We start from the raw sequence: 16,656 nt of genomic DNA on the forward strand, positions 1-16,656 counted from the left end.
CCGAATTGCCGGGTCGAGAGCTGTGATTAATTTAGATATATGTTAGAGTAAATGAATACTTGGGTTGGACTGTGGGTTGACCCGCCCATAAAATTTTTACCGTAATATTTTTTTCACGGTTTTTTATATTATTATTCGTGCAAATGTACGGGATACAGGCTAATTTAACTAATATTGGAATGTATTCCCAAGTTTTATTATAAAAACGATGACACAAAAATTAGTAATTAGGATTTATATAAAAAACCAATTGAAGTGAATGAGTACTTAATTGATGAAAATAAAACCTCTTAAGAGCTTATTGTGATTCATTGATAGTGTTTCAAGCTCTTTTAATTTTTGGTTAATATCATAATCAAGATAGTTTAGACAGTCTACTTTACATGTACCTATAAAATAAAAGATGTCTAATGTGACATACTTTATTATGTGCTAGGGTTTACAAATTTTAAAACGTCTATAGACATAAATAAAAGTTAAGGTTGTCAAAAATTTTAACAAGTGATTAGCAAAATCAATTTGAGCTGGGACAGTTTTTCATTCTAAAAGAAATATAGAAATTTAAGTAATGAGGATATACATATAAAATAAAGGGAGAGGAAAGTGAATTCTATCTTCTTCTTTTTTCTTTTATATTTGGAAAAACATATGTCCAAATAAATAATTCAATATTATAAATGTGTGAAGAACTAAGTTCTCACTCACTCATTATAGTATCCAAATTAAGCAAAGGTAGAATTAAGTGTTATTATATACTGTATATTGATAAAATAGATTATAAATATAAATTAATATGAATGAAAATTTTCAATCTTACTAAATCTTTTAAAATAAAATCATTGTTTAAAATATTTGATTTGAAAATAGTATTAATTTATTATATAAAATTAAAATTATTAATCTTATTTATAAATAAAATCATAATTTAAAAATATTTGATTTATTTTATAATAAAATAATTAAGTTAAAATATTAAATATATATTAAAACAAGATTGTATGGTCCAGACTAACTCATTAGAATTGTTTATTCAATTTTACTCAACTTAATAGATAATTATAATAATTTTCTGTTTGAACTCGAAATTAAAATTATAAGAATTGTTATACAATATTTATTTAAAATTCACTATACTACATCTCTACTAATATATTATATATTTACAAATTTTGAAAATATATAGATTTAAGAAATAATAATTTTTTATTAGACTTAAGTTAACCATATTTGTTATCTCTTTTTTTCATTATTGTCCTTCATTCAGTTTTTTTTTACTCCGATTTTTTTTAACTCAGGTAACTTCTTTGCCCCTTTGTGCCTTTTATATAATTGACGTTTTATCGTCTTTCACAAAAAAAAAAATTAACCCATATAGATTCACTTATTTAACTCTGCTTATAATTTGAATTAAATAAAAATTAACAAAATCAAGATAATACAGTGTGATAAGAGTCGTTTTTAAAAGATCAAATTGTCACTAATGAATGAATATGTTTCTTATATTTGACCTTCAAAAACTCAACAAAGCTCCATGGGCTAAGTACAATTTACTCACTAGAAGACCAATTGCCAAATTTAAAAAAACAAAATCACTCTTCCACTTTTCTTTAAAACATATACAACATTGATTTATTTGGATATACATGCAAATTAATTTAATATATTAAGATTTTTTTTATAATTACTTTGTCAAACTTTTCCCAATTTCAAAAACTTCATGTCATCACTTAAAAATTGGACATTACTCATCCATTATTTTATTTATTATTTGCCCACGTGTCTCTTTGCATGTCCTCTTCTCTTTTCAAACTATAGATTTCGTGAATACAAACAAATTCTCAAAATCTCTCACATACGACCTCGTTTGGTTGTAAAATATGGACTCTATTTTTCTCTATATAAGCTAGTGTTATCAAATATAATTTACAAGCAGTAACTTGAGAGTTGAGAGTAGTATATCATGGAGTTTAGTTTTCATTCATTGTTGATCTTGTTACTGGTGGTAATTACTCTCTCCACCATCGTCGTCGATGCTGACACAAATGCAGTGTCTCCTTTACCTCAGGTGATCCATAAACCGCATAAGAAACCACATCCATCGCATCCACCGCCACCCACAGGGAATCTTACTCCAATTCCGTACTATCTATCAGAGTCGGACCATTTTGTGAAGCCTCCGTCCATACAGAAGCCTACACCAGCTCCGCATCATCCATCGCCGCCAATACAAAAGCCTATACCAGCTCCGCATCATCAATCACCGCCAGTTGAGGGGGAAGCGCCACTTGAGGGGAAACTTCCACCTCATAAAAGTAAGCCAAAACATAGAAAACATCCCCCTCCACCCATTTACTAGAAGTCAAGTTAGACATTTATGTTAATTTGAGTTAAGAAAAAAAATTGTAAGACTAAACTTATAATTATAAATGTTACTTAAGAATAATATATATAAATATATGAACAAATTTTATGAATAAATCTATATGAATTTAGAGCCCGGTTATCAATGAATAAATCTATATGAATTTAGAGCCCGGTTATCAATGAATGATCATCCTCGAACTCGAGGATCCGATTGATTTCAGTTTTATTTTATATTCACGATGACGAGCCCTTCCCGTCCAGAGAATAGTCGTTAGCATCCTTATTCCTTAATAAAAACTTTTATGAAAAAATACACTATTTTATCTTATATTGAACTACATAACAATAACAATGGTATTAATCAATTACAAGATGAAATAATTATACTTTACTTTAATTGAACAAGATTTAAGTGTTTTGAAAAGGTGCAAGTGTAATTGTCTATATGTTGGATATAATTTAAAAGAAAATAAGCTTATTTAGAATAATAAATTAAAAAACATAATAAAAAAAATTATAATTAATTATATTAACATAAATTCTACAAGAAATTGAGACAATATTATATCTTACTCAAATTTGTTTTCCACTAAATACATTTAATTGAAAATCATTACCATTAAAAGTGATCTATATCATTTCATAAATTTATAAATATATATATTAATAAAATAATAAAAAAAATATATCAAAATATATTTTTATTAAAATATAATAAATAAGTATTATTATTATTATTATTTCTAAAATTAATATTAAAACAAATTATTATTTATTAAGATTTTATATCCAAATCTTTTAAAAACAATAGTAATATTGTATTCGATTTTACGGTAAACAAGATAAATTGTGCATACTTTGTCTTGGATTTAATTTTTTCAACTCGCATGTTTGCAGAAGAAAAAAATTACACTAAGTTTAAGTCCCATAATTTTAATTTTTTTGACTCTTCCCTACAAATAATTGTTAATGAGCGCGTTCATTTGTCAAAATAAGATGTTGATTTTTTGTGAACTTCGGTCTATGACAACGATTGAGGAATTTAGTATGAACATGAATGTGAGATGAACCTCAATGGTGGCCAATGACAATGCGATTCATGTATTTTGGTTCTATAAGAAAAGAATGCTCATTGTAAATTTTTTTATCTATATGGAGTTAAATATTCTAATCATAGTGGTTGAAGCTAGAGGAGGATCAGGGGGCAACAAAATAAAATTCCGGGATTGAAACTAAAAAGAAATTCATACAAAATAAACTATGCTTGAACTTAGGTCATTTTTAGAATTTATAGGACACGAACTATCCAAATTTTAGTATTTGAGATTGAACAAAACTTTTGTTTTCTTATTTTAATATATTATTTTTATTTTTTCTAATTAATTTGTCACGTTTGTAAATAAAATAATATTTACAAATATTTTGTGCGTTTTTTAAATTGAGTATCTTTTTCCGAGAATTACACAGTTTGTCAAAATATTTGAGTGACTAATTAAAAAATGTGTAATTTATGAATGATTTGAAAAAAATAAAAAATTGATAAGATTTAGTATTTATTTTTTTAAAGAATTCAAAATGCATAACTTTATGTAAAGTCTAGTATTTGTGTTTTAAATTTATTATTTATCAAGATATACATGTTCAAGACTACGTAATAATGTTGGAATATGTTAACAAATGTATAATTCGTAAGAATAATTGAAAATTTCAGAGATCAAGAAATACTAATTTTTTTTTATAAATATAATTAATTAATTAAGAATAAATATTATATCAATAGGTGGTTCGTCTCTAGAAGACGATCCTCGGAGCCTTAAGTTCTCTGATTGGGTAAGTAAGTTCTGGTATGGCTTTAACAATTTGCTGGTTGTTTTCCTCATACTCTTCCAAGTTTCTTTACGAATTCAGACAATCATAATACATACCATTAATAAATGAGCGAATAATTGAAATGAAGTAGTAATAAGAACGAATATAAAGTAAAAAACATAAATCTACCTAATTAATTAATCTGAACTATATGTTTGTAAACCGCGGTTTTATTTTTGTCACAATCTTCCAACCAGGTCGGGCTGACATATTAGAGGCGTAGAATACTTATTTTGCTTGACTTGCTAATATATACGGGTCTTGACTTTGGGTTTTCAAAATTCGGTTTACATTTACACTTACGAAGCCATATTTATCCACTTTCACTCCTAGTTCCCCCGAGTGTGTATCAAACCACTTACACTTGAATAAAACAACTTGTTTGTGAGAAAAGTATTATACTTCGATTATATCCGTTAAAACTCCGTAGTATGACATAATTTCAGACCCGTTGTACCCCACAACAACCACCCCACTATTTTGAGTGGTCAAACCTTCGTTGTGTTTTTCTGTACAGAATTTGTATCTGTTTACTTTACACCAAACATACATAGACGAGTACATACTTGGACCTTCTCCTAAGATCTTGAGGTCTGTTGATATGTCGTTAAATTCTGCTAAATGAGCGACCTATATATGTATCGGAAATGAAGTTGTTAAAATGAATAAAAATAGTTAGGATATATGGTTTATAATTTACTCACTCGATGCTTGAAATAGGCGGCAAACATTTCTCCACTGGACTCGTTGTTATTGCAATACTGCATATAATCTTTGCAAATAGATCGAATATTAAATAACACACTCTTTAATGCTAATTAGTAATAGCAACATAGAATCTTACATGTAAAAAGGTTCTGCTTCGGGAAAAATTTTCAAAATGTAAGAATGAGCTGTCACTCGATCGATATAATCCAAGTTGTATATTTTTCCGTTAGATAGGTCTTCCAACGATGCAAATATTGAAATGCCCGAGATTTCAGGTTGTGCATTTTCTTGCTCTTCTTCCTCCATATACCTGGCACATAAACTAATACTCTCATTAACAAGATAGCTCTCGCTTATAGAGGCTTCGGGGTGGTTATTATTCCGTAAATATCTTTTTGTTGCACCCATGTAATGTTCAAACGGATACATCCATCGATACTGAACAGGTTCTCCAAGCAAAGCCTCAAATGACAAGTGAACCGGGAGATGCATCATGATGTCGAAGATTGACGGCGGAAAAATCATTTCAAATTTGCAAAGTGTCAATGTAATATCCATGTACAATTGTTCGAGGTCCTCTTGAATCAATTCTTTGAAGCACAACAACCGAAAGAAACGAGACAAATTTACTAACGCATCATACACATTATCTGGAAGTAATCCACGAGTTGCTAAATGAATAAGATATTCCAATAAAATGTGACAATCATGACTCTTTAATCCCGAAATCTTTTTCTCTTCCAAATTTACACAACCGCCGATATTTGAGCAAAAACCATCAGGCCACTTGAGATCTTTCAAGAAGTTACAAAGACGTTTTTTATTTTCGGATGTCAAAGTGAAAGGTGCTTCTGGATAATGAACAACTCCTTCATCATTTATAGGATGTAACCATGATTTTATGCGTAAGAGTTGTAAGTCTTTACGGGCTTTAGGACCATCCTTAGTCTTCTCTTTCACATTCATTATTGTTCCCAACACGCTATCACAAATATTTTTCTCAATATGCATCACATCCAAATTATGTCTTAATAATAGTGATTTCCAATAAGGCAAACGGAAGAAAATGTTAAGTTTGTTCCAATTGTCTCCCCGCGTTTCATGATATATCTTGGTTTTCTTGCTCAGATCCGTACTAAGAATTATGTCTTCAAGGTCTCGTGCTTGCTCGTAACTTTCTTGCTCCGTTAACAATCTAGGGGGCTCTCTATAATCAGTTCGACCATCAAACGACTCTTTATCCCTTCTGTATTTGTGCTTTGGTGGAAGGAAGCGTCTATGACCCAAGTAATATTGTTTGGAACCATGAACCAATCGAAGAGATACTGTGTCATTGTTACAACAAGGACAGGCGAATTTACCTTTTGTACTCTAGCCTGATAAATTCGCGTAGGCGGGAAAGTCGTTAATGGTCCACAACAATACCGCTCGCATGTTAAAGTATTGCGAGGTGTGTGCATCAAACGTTTTCACACCAGTTTGCCACAGTTCATGCAACTCTTCGATCAATGGCTAGAGAAATATGTCAATTGCATCTCCCGGACTCTTTGGACCCAGAATTAATATAGATAAAATAAAATTGCTAGAATCCATGCAAGTAGTGGGTGACACATTATAAGGAACGAGAATAACCGGCCAAACACTGTATGATTTTTTCCCATTTGCAAATGGTTGAAACCCATCGCTTGATAAACCCAGTCTTACGTTTCGAGATTCTGACGCAAAATCTTTATAATTTTCATCAAACGTTTTCCAAGTTAAGGAATCAGCGGGATGTCTCAACGTATCACTATAACCTCTTCCTTCTTTATGCCATCTCACAATTGGAGCCGTTTTTGAGGACATGTATAGTCTTTACAGTCTTGGTATTAAAGGGAAATATCTCAACACTATTTTTGGAATGAATTTCCCATTTTGCTTCTCTCGAACTGTCCCACTTGTTTGGTCGACTTTCCATCTTGAAAGACCGCAAACTCTGCAAGAATCTTCATTTTTGTCGTCCTTCCAAAATAGCATACAGTTGTTCTTACATGCGTCTATCTTGTCATATTTAAGCCCGATATCAGTAATGAATTTTTTACTTTCGTAGTATGAGTTTGGCAATTGAGCGTCAATCGGTAATATGTATTCTTTAAGCAGACGCAGCAACATATCGAACGAAGAATTTGTCTATTGACATACATTTTTTATGTGAAGTAGTTTCAGTAGTGCTGATGATTTCGTTATTCGAGCACCTTCATACAATGGCCGTTTGCAATCATCGAGAAATTTATAAAATCTATGCGCATCTTCGACTGGTTCATCATTGTTCAGGACATCATTAACGTTGGGGAACATATCGTTTATAAATTCGTGCATATAACGTTCTTCATTGACCTCTTCATTAACTGTATTATTCATCTCCGGTCTCGCATCGTTGAATTCCGGCACGGCATCCTCCGACTGATCATTGTCATCATCATCATCATCATCGAAGTCATCGGCATCTTCATCGACTTCGTCATTAACCACTTGAGTAGTACGTCACTTTTCTCCATGACAATATTAGTACTCATAATGAACATTTATTCCATAAATGATGAGGTGAGTCTTCACTTCGTCTATTTCCATAAACGGCGTGTTCAAGCATTTCACGCAAGGACATTTCACGGTTTGTCGGGATTTACTCCTAACAGCAAACTCGAGGAATTTGTCAACACCTTTCTCGTAATCTGAATGATCTCGACGTAAGATCCTCCGTCTTTTATCGGGTACTTCCATATTTCTAATAAAATGGAAAACAACCCGCATTATTATTTACTTAAATTTGTCTAAATTAATTAGGCTTACATAATGCTAACATAATTTCTACCTAATCTATCATTATCCAACCAAAAATCAATTTAATCTAACATTATCCAAGCCAAATTCCACCTAAACAAACAATATTTCATTAATATACATTTCAAACCTAATCTAACATTATCCAAGCCAAATTTCACCTAAACAAACAATATTTCATTCATATAAATTTCAAACATAATCTAAAATTATGCAAGCTAAATTCCACCTAAACAAACAATATTTCATTCATATACATTTCAAACCTAATCTAACATTATCCAAGCCAAATTACACCTAAACAAACAATATTTCATTCATATACATTTCAAACCTAATCTAACATAATCTAACATAAATCAAACTTAAATCTAACATAAATCAAACTTAAATCTAACATAAAACTAACATTCAACTAACCTAACCATATAATAAACCAACAATAATTAACCTTGCAGGAAAAGAGCGACGAAGAAGAGCGGCTGTAGGTAGATCGAACAATAATAAACCTAATCTAACAATTCAACATAATTAATCCCAAAACAAAAACCAACAATCCATTCCAAAAACCAAATCCAAATCATACATATATCAAAATAAAAAACCTAAACAAACCAAAATCAACCATATTTTCAACCTAATCTAACATTATCTAACCAAATCATACAAACAAACTCAATATAACCTAAAATCAAACATATATAACCTAAAATTAAACAAATATAACCTAAAATCAAACAAATAACCTAAAATCAAACAAATAACCTAATATCAAACAAAAAACCTAAAATCAAACTACAAAATCATCAATCAAACTAAAATTAAACTAATATAACCTAGAATCAAACTAATATAACCTAAAATTAAACAAATATAACCTAAACCTAAAAAATAAACTAACCTTTGTAGGGCGGCAGCAGACGGCGGCAGCAGGCGGAAGCAGCAGGCGGTAGCAGGAGGCGGCTGTAGGGCGGCAGCAGGAGGCGGAACTTCAATCTGGCACGGCAGTCTTCAATCTGGCGCGGCGGGACTTCGATCGGACCAAATCCAAGTGTCGGCGGTGGAACTTCTATCGGGCGTGGCTGGAAGACTCACCTTGCGGCGGCGGCGGAACTTCAATCGGCGGCGACGTGACTGGGAGTTCTCCTTCGTCTGGGCAGCGACGTCTTCGAAAAGTGAAGGAGGTAGAGAGAAGTCGAGAGGCGGAAGGAAAAACGGGGAATGAAAGAGGAGAGGGAAAAGAAAGCGTTTTTTTAATGTTAGGAAAGTCATTACCGAAAGTTATATGATTAACTTTCGGTTTTGATCATTTAATCAATTCCGAGAGTTAATCATATAACTCTCGGTTTTGATTACTCATATTTCCGAGAGATTTTGACATATCTCTCGGTTTTGATCAATTAAATTTTGAGAGATGTGTCTAAATCTCTCGGTTTTGAAATATTTAAAATTTTATTTAATTAGCTAAAACCGAAAGTTTTATATATAACTTTCGGTTTTGATAACTATTTCCGAAGGTTATAACAATAACCTTCGAAATTACAATTTTACAAATTGTTAAACTAATTAGTTTTTAATCATCTAATGACCTTCAACAACATTAATTCATCACATTTGATATCCTTAAAATATTACACAAAAGTTATATGATCAAACATTACACACATTGATAGGATAATCAAACATAAACATTCATATACACTTTCTATATAATAAAACACAATCATAAACATTTTAACATTAAACACCATCTAAATTTTTTAAAATACAACACACTTGATTGTATTAGTTATGAGTCTAGATTGTAAAGTTAAAAGTCCATGAATTTTACAAATTATGAAATGGCAATTCCGAAGGTTAATGGTATAACTTTCGGTTTTGATAGCTATTTCCGAAAGTTATAGCATTAACCTTCGGAATTACAATTTCACAAATTGTTGAATTAATTTGTTTTTAATCTTCTAATGACCTTGAACAACATTAATTTAACACATTTGGTAATTTTAAAACATTACACAATTCATATGATCAAACTTTATACACATTCATGTGATCATCAAACACAAACATATATACACACTTCTTTATATAATCAAACACAATCATAAACATTTTAACATTAAACATAATCTTAATTTTTAAAAAACAACACACACTTGATAATATTAGTTAAGAGTCTAGATTGGAAGGTAGAAAACCAATTAATTTTCCAAATTATGATTTGGTAACACCGAAAGTTAATAGTATAACCTTCGGTTTTTATGGGTTTTCCCGAAAGTTTTGAATAAACCTCTCGGTCCTGACCTTAAACAGAATGTTTTTAGGAAGGGTGAAAGCCGGAAGTTTTCAAATAAACCTTCGATTTTTACCCTTACCCATACTTAGAATTTTTTCCGGTTTTTTTTAAACAAGGTCAAAACCGAAGGTTTTCAAATAAACCTTCGGCTTTTACCCTTACCCATACTTAGAATTTTTTCTGTTTTTTTAAACAAGGTCAAAACCAAAGGTTTTCAAATAAACCTTCGGTTTTTACCCTTACCCATACTTATAATTGTTTATGTTTTTTTAAACAAGGTCAAAATCGAAGATTTTCAAATAAATCTTCGGTTTTTACCCTTACCCATACTTAGAAATTTTTCAGATTCTTTTAAACAAGGGTCAAAACCGAAGGTTCATTTAAAAACCTTCGGTTTTAACCCTTACCCATACTTAGAATTTTTTTCGTTTTTTTATAAACAAGGTCAAAACCGAAAGTTTTCAAATAAACCTTCGGTTTTTATCCTTACCCATACTTAGATTTTTTTCCGGTTTTTTTTAAAACAAGGTCAAAACCGAAGGTTTTCAAATAAACCTTCGGTTTTTACCCTTACCCATACTTAGAAATTTTTCAGATTTTTTTAAACAAGGGTCAAAACCAAAGGTTTATTTAAAAACCTTCAGTTTTTACCCTTACCCTTACCCATACTTAGAAATTTTTCAGATTTTTTTAAACAAGGGTCAAAACCGAAGGTTTTTCAAATAAACTTTCGGTTTTTACCCTTACCCAAACTTAGAAAGTTTTCAGATTTTTTTAACCAAGGGTCAAAACCGAAGGTTTTAAAATAAACCTTCGGTTTTTACCCTTACCCATACTTAGAAATTTTGCAAATTTTTTTAACCAAGGGTCAAAACCGAAGGTTTTCAAATAAACCTTCGGTTTTTACCCTTTTTCAGATTTTTTTAACCAAGGGTCTAAACCGAAGGTTTTCAAATAAACCTTCGGTTTTTACCCTTACCCATACTTAGAAATTTTTCAGATTTTTTTAAACAAGGGTCAAAACCAAAGGCTTATTTAAAAACCTTCAGTTTTTACCCTTACCCTTACCCATACTTAGAAATTTTTCAGATTTTTTTAAACAAGGGTCAAAACCGAAGGTTTTTCAAATAAACTTTCGGTTTTTACCCTTACCCAAACTTAGAAAGTTTTCAGATTTTTTTAACCAAGGGTCAAAACCGAAGGTTTTAAAATAAACCTTCGGTTTTTACCCTTACCTATACTTAGAAATTTTGCAGATTTTTTTAACCAAGGGTCAAAACCGAAGGTTTTCAAATAAACCTTCGGTTTTTACCCTTTTTCAGATTTTTTTAACCAAGGGTCTAAACCGAAGGTTTTCAAATAAACCTTCGGTTTTTACCCTTTTTCAGATTTTTTTAACAAAGGGTCAAAACCGAAGGATTTCAAATAAACCTTCGGTTTTTACCCTTCCCCATATTTAGAAATTTTTCAGATTTTTTTAAACATGGGTCAAAACCGAAGGTTTTCAAATAAACCTTCAGTTTTTACCCGTACCCATACTTAGAAAATTTTCAGATTTTTTTTACCAAGGGTCAAAACCGAAGGTTTTCAAATAAACCTTCGGTTTTTACCCTTCCCCATACTTAGAAAATTTTCAGATTTTTTTAAACATGGGTCAAAACCGAAGGTTTTCAAATAAACCTTCGGTTTTGACCTTTTAAACAAGTGTCAAAACCGAAGGGTTAGTTGAAAACCTTCGGTTTTGGCCATGCTATTTTTTTTTTAAAAAAGTGAAAAGGAAACAACAATAAAATAATTCATGAACAACATATTAAAAACCAAACCAAAGATAATAATAATAATTCATAATTATTAAAACAAAACACATAAAAATGGCATTGTTCGTACGGAAAACAAAACACATAATTAATTAAACAACATAATCTAGAAATTATTAGATGGGTGGGAGGAGAGGGTGGTTGATTCAGTCGACTCCTCAATAATACAAGTTGTTGTTCGAGATTCTCTAATTTCCGGGCCATTTCAGCCCTGTCCGCTTTAATTTCACTCAGCAATCGGCCTCTTTCCGCATCCCTCAACCGGATTTGCTCTATTTCCAGCGTCATCTTTCTCACCTCTTCCTCACGTGCCGCAATTTCTGTTTGTGCTAGCAAATTCTGTTGGTAACACCGAGACAGTTTCTCCGGTGTACGCCGAAGACTTTTCCATGACTCACCCATCCTAAATGCATTGTATATATATGTATATATATATATTAATCAAACAAAATAACAAATCTAACAAAATCATATATATTTAACAATCTAACCTAAATCTAATCTAAACAATAACGTATAGACAAATCTAAATCAATGAAACAAACAAATAATTTAAACTAGCCTAAATCTAGATAATATATAAACTACATTATAAGAAATCTAAATCTAATAATAAACAACAAAAAAAACAAATGAATCTAACCAGAACGCGAGAAGAGAAGAAGAGAAGCGGCAGTGGAGGAGGCGGCTGCGGCGCGGAAGAGAGAGAAAGAAGAGAGTGGAATGAAAAAGAAAAAGGTTAGGGTTTGTATTTATAGAGGTAGATACCGAAGGTTTTCATATTACTTTCGGTTTTGATATTAGTCAAAACCGAAGGTTTATTAAAAACCCTTCGGAAATAACAATTACCAAACTTAGAATTATTTTTAATTGAGTCAAAACCGAAGATTTTTTGGAGAACCTTCGCAATAGCTCAATAATTTTAATATATATGATCTATTTTTATGAATGAATCGACATGAATTTAGAGACCGATTATCAATCAATAACCATCCTCGAACTTTACGAATATTTCAGTTTTATTCTATCACGACTACACCCATCTGGTGTGGAGAATACCCAATTACTATCCTTATAAAGAACTTTATAAAAAAAATACTAATAATTGTATTATTATATAATAAGATGAAATATTATACCTACTCTATTCAAAACTATCTTAATATGACTTTGAACCTCATTTAAAAGTAAGTAATAAAAACTTAGAATAATTATACAATATCTTCTAAAGAAATGAAAATTCAAGAGCTATAATCTAATAATAACGTTTTAATTTCTCATAAATGATTTCCAAATTAAGGTAATTAAAATTAATAATTTATTTAAACTTGTTAAGCATTTGTAAATACGTAAAATATATAGTTTATTTTAAAAAAAAATATTTGTTATATATTAATATTATTATATATATAATTCAATATAAAATTAATTTAAAAAACAATTATAAATAAAATAAGTTATAATTACAAAAATAATTATATTAGTTCATTTATCTGATTTTTTTTAATTTGTAATATTAATTCACTCTAATTATATAAAATTTTATTTAATCGTAAAATTAAAATAATTTATAAAAATATAAAAATTTTAGAATTTTAGATCATAAAAATTTAAAATGGTAAGAGTTTACTTAAATCAAAATCGTTGGTCCATTTTAAAATCATACAATCATAAAAATTAAATGTAGATTTTAAATGTTTTTGTTATAATCTCTACCTATTGTATAGGCATTAAAGAGTTATCTAATGAATTAGGGTGATAATGGTGCTCCTATTTTCAATAACCATGCACCTATCTATGTGGGGTTGTATTTGACTTAACTCTACTTAACTTTTTTTTATTAACCATCAAACTTTTATGTATCCAAATCTTTAAAAACATTAGTAACATTTTTGTTTAATGGTTAAGATAAATTGTTTACACTTTGCATGGATTTAATTCCTCCAAAGTGTATTTTTTAGAATAAAAATAATATCCATGTTCAAGCCACATATTTCTATTTTTTGGCTCTTAAATGACAATAATTGTCTTGTTCTTTAATTGGTTGTGGGTTTTTCAATGTGTATAGCAACACATGGGAACGTTGATTTGTAAAAATAAAATGTCGATTATTCGTTGGATCACATTGATCGATAATTTCAATGTGGGGGAATTGTTACGATTTATTCGTTAGGATTAAAAGAAATTTTGAGAGTCAAAATTTTAATGGAAGATCTCGTTCTTTTGATGAAGCTCTATTCACGGTAAATTCTTACGGATGATATTTGCATAAAAAATGGTATGGTGTATTATGTTACATCATTATCGTATGTGTCACGAGGAGGTAAATCGACAACTTACTTACTATTGTATTATCGATGATGTCTAATATTTAGAGTTTTATGGAGTATTATTAGAATATTATTAGGTGATTTCCGAGTCTTTTAATATTTATTGAGATATTTGGATTGATGCGATAGACCTAGACATTTGGGTTATAATCTATATTATTTTCTAATATGAAGTATTCATTTCTCATCTCCTCCCTTCTATAAACATAATTTCTCATCTATTGCATAACAGAAAAATTACTTATAAATTTGAGCTATAAACTACTACCACATAAATTCATTTCGATTTACAGTTTAAACTTCATCAACCAATTCAGTGGATGGAGTAAACTAGCTTCCAAAGAGAATACAAAAATTATAACAAAAATATAGAACTTGAACATTTAGATCCATGTTTTTATAATTTAATACGTTTTACTCGATTTATATTAAATCCAAATTATATTATTTCAGTCTGTAATCCAATTCATAATATTGATTAATACGGATTAAAATTTGTACAATTTAACCTTTTTTTTAATCTTTTATTTATTTTCCTTTCTTTTTATTTTGTTAATTTCTAATATAACTTTTATATATATAAACAACCTACTTATAAAAAAAAGTTATAGTTAAGTTTTTAAATAATATATTTTGTTTATTCATAATAATATTTTATCTATCCAATCATAATTTTTAAATTTGACCGCTATGTGTTCTCTAAATGTTTTTAACTTTGATGTTTTTCTTTAAAAGCCTATAGCTCATTTAATTCGGTTTCTTTTAATTCGGTTCTATTTTAAACCGTTGCAAAATTACCACACAAAAATGAATTGTTTTTAATTATCTTACCGCCTAAACTTACCGCTGAAATTTACTGTCGAAATTTACCGCCAAAAAATTACCGCCCTTATTTTGGAAGGAAACTTTTAGCGCCCTTTCAAGGTGGCCGTACAATAACGTGTGACAGTTCAATAACTTAACCTTCACACTTATCATATATAAGGGTTCTTGTATAAATGATCACTCACAACTTATCACGTTTCTTAAAACTCTTCTACCTTTGCATTCTCTCTCTACAAATTCACTAAATCTTCAAAGCTTAATCATGGGACGAGATAATGTGTTGTTTACTCACATCGTTCCGATTGATTTCGAAGATATTAAGAACGCTGGAACAACTGAAGTTTAGAAGATCATAGATAGGATCAAGAAATCGAGATTGGAGCACTTCCTTGATGGTCCGTACATATGCTATCAAGGCGTTGTTCGAGAATTCTTTAACACAACAAAAATAAAGAAAAAGATAATCCATGCTTAAGTAGGCGGAGCAAAATTTGAGGTTTCTGAACAGGTTTGCGCCGAAGCCCTTCATCTTCCAACAGAGGGGCGTGACTTTTCAACCGACCTTTCAGAAGACTCAACTCTAAACTTTCAAATGATTCTTTCCAACACCGGTGAACCGGCGGAACTGAACGAAAAGAAAAGATCCTTGCGGTTCGAATATTGGATTCTCTACGACATCGTTTCTAAGGCACTTCAGGGCAGAGGGGGTAACTTCGACAACATCACCCGGTCGAAATTTGAAATGATGGCTGGCATTTTATCGGATGACCAGATAAACTGGGCGGGTATTCTTTTCGAAAGTTGGAGAGATATGGTGTCTCTTAAGACCAACTGGTGCTTAGGTTACGCCATGCAGATCGACAAGATTTTGCTTCATCTAAATATTCCTACCGGGCCAGGTATCCTTCTCTCTAACAGCAAGATTTTAAATTATTAAAATATTGAGAAAAGTTGTGTTACAGTCACTAAGGGTAAAGAACCCAAAGTAAAGGAACCTAAGGCAAAGAAACAACCAAAGGTGAAAGAAACAAAAGGGAAGGCCAAAAAGGGTAAAAGAAAGGTTGTTGAAGAAACCGAAACCGGTAGCGAGGAAACCAAAACTGCTCCCTTACCAACTGCTCCCATACACACCGCTCCTGAAAACCGCATGGTCTCTCCCATCAACATTTAGACTCGTGCCGAGTCTACCGCCAGTGCGGCAAGCCGCTCTAGATCAAAGGGAACCCCTCTCCCAGAACAATCCGTTCACAATGAGGTAAATATTCCTACTTCCTCTTCTATTCCTGTTGTCAAGGACACTACAGCTATGCCGGTTGAGCTTGCTACCTTAGATGTTCAACCGATAGTGTTAGATGTCATTAATAACGTTGTGGATGGAATCAATCGGATGGAAGAAACCGATGTGACCAGTAATGTTGATGCAACTGGTCAGAATGTTGAAACTGACGGGCAGGTTCTGAAGGTGATCGACACACCGATCTTGAGCAAGAAAAAGCCAAGGAGCCGACAAAATCAAATGAAGATCAGGAGATGAACCATACCGAAACCGGAGTCAATCCAGGTCTTCATGAGGAGGAAGTGATTGTTGAAGATTTAGTTGAAACACCGGGCCCTCAAGATAAAGAGC

At 31.0% G+C, this 16,656-nt stretch overlaps 1 protein-coding gene across 1 annotated transcript; it reads left to right on the plus strand.

The window, feature by feature from the left end:
• Positions 1–1,960: 1,960 nt before the first annotated feature.
• On the plus strand, positions 1,961–2,356 carry LOC124935082 (protein TRACHEARY ELEMENT DIFFERENTIATION-RELATED 7A-like). Its single transcript, XM_047475542.1, has one exon. The coding sequence runs from the start codon at positions 1,961–1,963 to the stop codon at positions 2,354–2,356; it is 396 nt and encodes a 131-aa protein (XP_047331498.1).
• Positions 2,357–16,656: the final 14,300 nt, after the last annotated feature.

The sequence above is a fragment of the Impatiens glandulifera genome, chromosome 4, assembly GCF_907164915.1.
Source record: "Impatiens glandulifera chromosome 4, dImpGla2.1, whole genome shotgun sequence".
NCBI classification, from domain to species: Eukaryota; Viridiplantae; Streptophyta; class Magnoliopsida; order Ericales; family Balsaminaceae; genus Impatiens; species Impatiens glandulifera.